This window comes from Leuciscus leuciscus (genome assembly GCF_965113295.1).
Source record: "Leuciscus leuciscus genome assembly, chromosome: 6".
NCBI classification, from domain to species: Eukaryota; Metazoa; Chordata; class Actinopteri; order Cypriniformes; family Leuciscidae; genus Leuciscus; species Leuciscus leuciscus.
In genome coordinates this window covers 33,187,315-33,196,085 of record NC_138730.1, presented here as the reverse complement: position 1 = coordinate 33,196,085, position 8,771 = coordinate 33,187,315, and the positions used below count along the sequence as shown (strand labels likewise).

The 8,771-nt window shown below is 33.6% G+C and overlaps 1 protein-coding gene across 1 annotated transcript; it reads right to left on the bottom strand.

The window, feature by feature from the left end:
- Positions 1-603: 603 nt before the first annotated feature.
- pdcd10b (programmed cell death 10b) lies at positions 604-8,418 on the bottom strand. The gene is made up of 8 exons (XM_082172283.1): positions 8,253-8,418; positions 7,081-7,244; positions 5,870-5,923; positions 5,543-5,660; positions 5,235-5,361; positions 3,119-3,197; positions 1,218-1,300; positions 604-1,058 (listed from the first exon to the last, which is right to left on the bottom strand). Exons 2-8 carry the CDS (start codon positions 7,168-7,170, stop codon positions 977-979), a joined length of 633 nt encoding a protein of 210 aa, XP_082028409.1. The 5' UTR covers positions 7,171-7,244; positions 8,253-8,418; the 3' UTR covers positions 604-976.
- Between the last annotated feature and the right edge of the window lie 353 nt (positions 8,419-8,771).

Below are 8,771 nucleotides of genomic sequence, written 5' to 3'. Positions count from 1 at the left end.
TATTTTTTATCTGTTCTCAACATTAATAATAAGGAATGAGTACCATTTCAGAATGATTTACATGATTTTTCCATTTAGAATGATTTCTTAAGGATCATGTGACACTGAAGTAATGGCTCCTGAAAATTGGCTGTCACCACAGAAATAAATCACATTTTAAAATAAATTTAAGTAGAAAACAGTAAATGTAAAGTTTAGTAATTTCACAATATAATTTTTTACTGTTTTAAATAAATGCAGCCTTAGTGAACATTAGAGACTTCTTTCAAAAACATGAAATCTTATCGAGCAAATACTTTTATACAGTAATGTATGTTTGTACATAAAATCAAATACATGCGTTTAGGTTTCAAGTTTCAAAACTAATAGCATTATGAGACTATCCTCAGCATCTTTCAGCCCAGGACACCCCCTTCTGTATCTGCTCAGACATTACAGAGCCTATTAAATATCCACTTAAACAGAGAAAGCCGAAGAGCTCTTCCATTAACTGTGCTTCTTAATGTACATTACAAAGCAGACTTCATAAAAGTCGTCTTTTTAACTTCCTTGCTGCAACTCAGGGATAGTGAATAAATTAAAAACCTCCCAAGACTGAGAATATTAAACATTTGGAAACTATTTATTGAACATTTATAACCAAATATCTGTTAAATACATCATTTATTCTTATTCTTTATGCCTGAATGACAAAGAATAGCAATATTTACACTTTGTATATGGAATGTTGCATGACACTTTAAGGCGCAAAGTCTTTTGGCTTTCATTTGATTGGAACAACAGTGAAAGAAAAAGGTAATGAAGAGTGAAAAATCTTGATTATTCAGCTAAGAGTAAATTAACATGTCTTGAACTCCTCATTTCAAGTTCCTACAAATGAGGCAAAAGTTTATAAATTAGACTTTCAAAAGACAAAAATCTTTGTATATTACACAAAACTGGCTCCACACTCCCGCAAACATCACAGCTGTGTCTCCTAGGCGACGGTTTTGAAGGTCTGCAGTATCAAGTTAGTTTGGTGGATAAGCCTGTTGGCACTGATAAAGACGTTTATTGCCCTGCGGACGAGAAAGAGAAAAGTCAGTGCTCGGGACATCAAATGACCCATCATTTTCATTGAGAAATGCACTTTCATAGAAGATCTGTAATACAGATATCTGCTTGAAGCATGAGCACTGCACTTTGAAAAAAACATCTGTCAATGTCTGCTTGCTTACTTTCCATCTTTGAAGTATGTTTTCAGCGTATCACTGAAGCTTTTGGAGTACTTCACGAACTCCTTCTTTTGGTGTTCAAGTGCCTGGGAAAAAAAAAGGCCTCAATATTAGATTTCATTTGAGTAAAAAGAAAAAAAAGAAAAAATCTAAGTATGATAATATCTGAATTTTCAGCAAGTTGAGCTCAATTGACAGCATTTGTGGCATGTTTATTATGCAAAAAAAACCTTCATTATCTTTATAAAGAATTTTTGGATGGTTTAAAAGCAGAAATGTGGAGCTTATAATTTTATAAAACAATTAACATGACATTTTCTGTTAAAACTTGTGTATTTGAGATGTTTTTCAGAATTTTTACGGTCATTTAAAGGTTTTAGCCATTAGGTTGCCATGGCAACAGAGTCCTAAAATTAGACAACTTTTCACAGAAAAGGATAGCAAGCATTTTTACACATTACAAATGCACGATTTTGGTTAAAATTAAGAATAACGATTTTTGTTGTTGTTTAAAATAGAGCTCACAATTCTTAATAGACAACTAAACAAAGTAACATGTAATTTACTACAGGTTCTGACTAAATGTTAATAGCTGAAGTCTTATATTTAATGAATTTGAATTAATTATGTATTTATTTTTAAAAACTGGTTTGAATGAATGATTTGATGACTCACTCATAAAGACGTCACTTGTTTTTCATTACTGGATGAATCAGCGTTTTTGAATGAATCTCTTGAATGATTCAATGACAAATACATATTTTAACAGTAACTTGTCGCCACCTACTGGCGTAACAACGCAATTAATACAATCTTTATTTGAAATTACTTGGTCATTTGAGCCTTACCATAACATCAGCATTTATCCCCGAACTATAAACTTGTACAGAAATAATGATTCCAGATGGTTGAAAAGACTGAGGCTGTTCTGCTGTGATCAGACTTGTCAAAGATTTATTAGTCATAGCCGAATCGTTGTCATTTAGGAATAAGATTGTATCGGTGTTTAAATTGATATTGCGATCTTTTAACGATTAATAGTGCAGCTCTACCTTGTATCTAGTGGAAAGAAAGTTCTGGTCACTGATCTAGTGCTGAATAAAAAAAAAAAAATTTATAGCTTGTGGCTATACTATTGAAACGTTTACAAATTTGCCATATTCACTTCCACTGTAAGACAGTTTTTTGCTTAAAAAAAAAGCTGCACTATTAATCGTTAAACAATTGGGCTATGTCTATTAAACCTTTAACAAGTCTGATCACAGTATAACATTCAAATCTGCGCTGGTGCCGCCGCTGACATAGAGAAAGCAGTTATGTATAGGTATGAAACAGCTTCACAAACGTCTTTTCACACAGTATCATTATTTCTGTCTTACAATAAATTCAAATCATTACTACTGGGATAAAAGTTTATAGTTCGGATATAAAAACTGATGTCTACAGTAGTGTTCAAAATAGAGTAAATCAGCTTTTGAAAGTAACTTGACACTCCAAATAAGGATTGTATCAATTACCAGTGGCGAGTCGGAGACAAGTGACTGTTAAAAAATGTATGACATTGAATCATTCAAAGAGATTCATTCAAAAATGCTGATGAAATAATGAAATAAGTCTTTATGAGTGAGTCAATTCAAATAAAATTAAATATTTTTAAACATACTGCAGCAATTAACATTTTGTCAGAACCACTAGTAAATAATGTTTTTTTGTTTAGTTGATTAAGAATTGTGTGAGAAAAAAAAAAAAAAAAGTGATTCTCAATTTATCCAGAACTGTGCAGCTCTACAATCAACATTACGAGCTGTGAGCTGAGCTTAACTTGTATTAAACCCAAAATATATTTTAAAAAACATCCCAACTTGCTTGTGCAACAGCATTTCTGTGAAATAAGAAATACTTACCCTGCGATTCTGATACTGATATTTCTTAAACACATTGTTGACCGTGTCCAGCAGCTCCTTTATAGCACTGGCGATGTCTCTGTGGAAATCAGCGAGAGGTCAGGAGTGATGAATACATTTATGAACAGCGAAGCACTGACTCAGCAGTCAGGCAGTGGAGAGTGGCAAGATAATAGAAGCAAGGCCCATTAAAATGTCTACAAATCTTTCACGTTTGAACATCTCCTGAGGTCTATGTATCCATGTTATTGTCAGCTATGTGAGATTGCTTAGTCGATTAATTGCTGGCTGATTGCTTGACAAACTAAACCACTAGACTTTATGCAAAGGCTATAAGAGGGGAAAATCTATAGGCTCCAAACGATTTCGACTCCAGTTATTGCATGACCATTACTCTAGTTTGTAGTAAGTAAGTTCAACATAAGTATTCATTTAGCGGTCCTCTTTTATCCCAAATGACTTAAGGGATGCTTAATACTAGGACAATCCCCCTGGAGCCACTGGAGGTTAAGGGTCATGCTGATTACTGAGCCAGGGACCGGTTGCACCAGCTGTACTTAAGTTACAACTTAGTCAAGTTTTGACATAAAGGGCCACTAACTTACAACTTACGCACTACTAAATACTTTTGCATTGCACCAATGCACTTAGATGAAACAGAACTCTACGAACAAACTAAATATTTACAAAAACCACGACCACGAGTAATAAGCTAGTTTACCAGACAGACATGCCAATGTTGACATCTACACTTGCTTACATTTTAAGAAAGAGAACATTATGTGAATAAATTACTTTGTTAGCGGCTCTTCAACACAAACATATGTGTATCATTCCATGTTATGCATGTCAAATAAAATCAGTCATAATGATAAATAAATGTAATTCCTTGTGTTTTTGTATATGTATTTATTTATTAATCCTTATCCATTTAAATACAGTTTCTGGGTGTTCTTTACATATAAAAATACCTATTATGTTATTCATGATTAGGTGGTAGTATATTTGATTGGGAAATAATTGTTATTGTTAGTTAAGCGAGGCAAAAGAAGTTAGAATCAAGGATAAGCTGAAATTCACTGGATTTCAACAACTTCTGCTCACATATTTGAAAACTACTATTGGATCATTGATGGTGCGTAATATTACGCGGCTATGCATAAAGCCAAGGCCGTGCCCGTGACACACCAAACCTATGTCAAAGAACTAGCGGCGATGAAAGCTGACAGTGCTGTCGCCCTGCGTTGACTGCGTCCGGGCCAAAAAGCTGCGATTGAACACACCGCAAAGACCGCAGTCGACTGCCAACTAGCATGTGTGTGAGGAAATTATGGTCATCATCAGTATCAGTCTTTTTTTGTTATTCAAAAAGAGAAACCGAAACTAGGACTGCAGATATACATTTCGTAAACAAAGCAGAGCTTGCTTACCATTTTAAATATCAATTATTTTGATCACTTTCTAGTGCTCTATTCTCGTATTCTCGAACTAAAGCCGACATGTGGATCACACCGCAAACTAGCCTGACAGACGCTTGCCGACCGAATGGAACAAATGGTGCAACAGAATAAAATAGAGTTAGTTACAAACTAGCTAGTAGTTACTAAGCCTCTAGTGTGGACTTTAGGTTCCAGTTTAAGTAAGAACTTACAAATGGCTGGTACAACCATATCCAGATTTTAAACACTATGCCATCAAGGTTAAAGGGATAGTTCAACCAAAAAATTGTATTCTGTCATTTACTCACCTTCATTTCATTCCAAACCTGTAAGACTTTCCTTCATCTTCAGAACACAAATGAAGATATTTTTAATGCTAGTTTTCTGTCCCTCTGTTGACAGCTACACAACTACCATTTTGACACTTCAGAAAGTTATTAGTACCAAGTACAAAAAGTTATTAAAGAGATCGTAAAACTAATCCATAAGAATCGTGCGGTTTAGTCCAAATTTTCTGAAGAGACTGGATCACTTTATATGATCAACAGATTGAATTTAGGCTTTTATTAACATAAAAACAGTCAATAAGTAAATAATGAGTTTATATATTAAGTAAATAATGACAGACTTTAATTTTTGGGTGAACTAACCCTTTAAGACAAGGGACAGATCCTCACTTTATGGTCTGTAGGAAGCGCACTCTGTCGTTGATCTCGTCTGGGATTTTACTCAGGATATGTTTGAGGGCTCGTGCTTTCTCGTTCAGGTCCTGGAATTCCTGCTCTGGTCTTTCAATCATATACTCTGTGAAATATGAGTCAGACACAAACCTCCTTAGGTTCAGATAATAAAACAGGTGCACTTTGATATTTACTGGAAAAACAAAGAGACTTTGATGGCCAATCATAACTTGTATTATGTTGAGTGTTACTGCAGGAAAGATCCAAAAAATAGGGATTGTACTAGAGGCAAATTACTTTCTTACCCTCCACATCATCTGCAGCCATGCGCAGTAGTGACTCTGTGAAGTTGATCTCCACGTTCTTCTTCTCCAGTATCTTCATAATGATATCCTGAGTGAGCCCTGGGTTCTCTTTCTCTGCCTTTAGAGGGTGGCATTGATTAAAGAGCATTAAACTCACATTAGTAAACCTCACATTATGTTAAGCATGAAATTAATCTTTTTTTAAAAACAAAAAACAAATACATCATCACAAGGCTCAGATGAAATAGATAAAATGTCAGAAAAATAAATACTGTACTACTATCGGCATCTGCCAGCTGATAAATGGACACTTTCAACAAGTCTTACTTTGATAAATGCTGCCCTCAATGTCTGTGCCGCTGACAGGTTTATCCTCTCCAACTGTCATAATATAAAAGTCAAAATCTGACCAGCATTTCATATTCACATACTTTATGATAATACATCAACTGCTGAAAGTTACACTACTGTCCAAAAGTTTGGGGTCAGTAAGATTTTTCTTAAAGTAATTTATACTTTTATTCAGCAAGGACACATTCAATTGATCAAAAGTGACAGTAAAGACATGTATAATGGTAATTTCAAAGACGTGCTGTTTTTTACATTCCTATTCATCAAAGAACCATGAGGGGTGGGGGCCCTGGGGTTATTTTATTAGATTATTACATAATTGATAATATAAAATGGTATCTTGAGCATCAAATCAGCATATTAGAATGATTCCTGAAGGATCACGTGACAATGAAGTAATGATGCTGAAAATGCCACAACAGGAATAAATTACATTAAAAAAATGAATTATAAATTCATTAACAGAGTTTATCTCACACCTTTACGTCTGAAAAAGATTTACAAAAACTCCTCTGATCTTTGTTTTAACTGTAAAAAATGCAAAGGAACATTCCTTCACTGTTTTTGGTATTGCGACAAAATCATTTCTTTTTGGAAGAAAGTACATAATTTTCTACAAAGGCTCTTTAAGTTGAAATTGTGTTTTTCTCTGGAATTGTATTTATTATATGGAGGAGTAGAGAATGCGTTGGACTTCCACACCAAACACTTGTTTCTAATTTTGGTTTATCTGCATACTTTTATTGTGGTCATCTCCTCAGGTACCATCTTTTATAATGTGGTTGTCTCAAGCATGTACATTATTTCCTCTCGAGAAACTCACCTATATATTAAAATATATCATAGATATTAAAATAACCGACGATTAATAATAAAAAAAATATAAATAAATTAAAATAGAAAACTTCAATAATATTTCACAATAATGCTCTTTTCACTGTATTTTTTTTCTTTTTTCAAGTAATTGCAGCCTTTCAAAATCAATCAATCTTACTGACCCAAAACATTTAAACTAACCAAATTCATCACTGTGCAGTTAGCCTGTAAACAATTTTTTTTTACGGTTAGATAAATTAAGTAAATCAATAAAAAAAAACATAGCATATATACACAATTGTTTTTTAGTTTTTTTGGCAAATAAACACTGCATATTGGCTTATACTGAAGTGTAAATGTAAATAGCCTACCTCATTGAAGACTGGGTACATGACTGCATATAATGTCATAGAGACTATTGAATTTGTCTCAGCTTCATTCTTCATCTCTTCCATTGTCATCCTCAATGGAGGCCCACCACAGGTACAAATGGGCAGTTGAGCCACACAACTCACTCACAGTTCTCTCAAGCGCACTACAACGTTTGGAAGGAATATACTGGATTAATAGATATGTTCCAAGAATTTATTCCCAAATAATAACAATCAATAGTACTTCACATGTAGCATAGTAAAAATGTTTGATAATTTAGAAATGCCAGAACCATTTTTAATAACATTTTGATTTCAAGGAAAAGAGACCAAGGCAATTGTAACCCCTAAACTGAAAAAAAAAAAAGAGAGTTGTTGTTTCACTTTGCAAGAAATGTTCTACATTGAAAGGAACATTATTTCATTAAAAATATTTTTTTTAGTTAAAGATTGTCCTTATACGCTGAACAATAAAAAAACATTTTTTTTTTTTTTTTACACAACCACTTTGGACTTTTGCTTGAAACACATTATGTATGACAATTAAAATAATTATATCGATATTTGGAGGTGTGCTCAAAATATGCAATTAATATCACTCTGACTTAATGAAATCTCGTTGAAATCACTATTATAATAAAGTCATTCTCAATGTGAATATTTTAATTACATTAATAGTGCATTATGCTTTACACCAAACGATTTATCAGTTAGATAAATATAAAATATACTGCTATGGTCTTCCTCGAATAATTACACTTCACACGTGACAGCAGAGCCTCACCTAAAGCACATAATATCGACGTTATCTGACATATTCTAACGTTAGTCACCTTATTATTAGTCAATAAAACAGCCTAGAAAGTCGATGCTAGTGAAACTGTGGTTAATTACATATCCATTCCATTGTAATGGACGGGTTAGCAGGTTATGTAGCAAATGTTTTCTAGGCTCTTTAATATTGAACTGTCCATTGGGTTCAAATCTATTCAGTTTGGTTGTTTTTAAACCGTCAAGCCAAATCTAACAGACCTCATTCTGGATTTTAGAATTAGCAGCCTAGCTTTCATAGCAAGAGAGTAGCCGACTGGCTATCAAAGTTAGCAGACAGAGCTGCTCATCTCGACGTCTGTAGACTTATAATATGATCACAACAGTGTCAACCGAAATACCTGCTCTCGTCTTCGCCAGCACGTCCCACAGAGGATAGGTAGGTACTAAAGACTTCCTAGACGCTTAACGTTAGCTAATTTTTTTTAGCTGTGTTTGTTTTCAGCTTCGGAAGTCGGAAGTTTTCTGCGTGAGCTGTGAGAAAGATGACGACTTCCGTGTCCTCCTGACCAACCAGACTGCACGATCTATGGGCGTTTAAGCTTTTCTCATATTTTATTTTGAATGTAGTGAAAAATATTGTTTAAAATATTTGTATTTTTTAAACAATAAACATACAGGAATATATAGATAAATACAAAATACAGATATATAATAATTATATGGGCAGAAGAGGAGTGTAAAAAAAAAAAAAGAAGTAAACATGACCAAAAGAACCACATTAATCATAATAAAATACACACACACACACACACACACACACACACACACACACACACACACATTATATATATTTGCTATTTATCTAAATTTATAAGTAATTTTCTCTTCACATATTCAAATTTATTAAGGTTCATACT

What these genes read in the sequence shown, in the direction of transcription:
- pdcd10b (XM_082172283.1), bottom strand. Translation starts at nt 7,170, where the DNA reads ATGACAATGGAAGAGATGAAGAATGAAGCTGAGACAAATTCAATAGTC. An exon ending in TGAGGGCAGCATTTATCAAA is followed by an intron (nt 5,661 to 5,869) that starts GTAAGACTTGTT and finishes CACCCTCTAAAG; the next exon opens with GCAGAGAAAGAGAACCCAGG. An exon ending in CGCTTCCTACAGACCATAAA is followed by an intron (nt 3,198 to 5,234) that starts GTGAGGATCTGT and finishes TGATTTCCACAG; the next exon opens with AGACATCGCCAGTGCTATAA.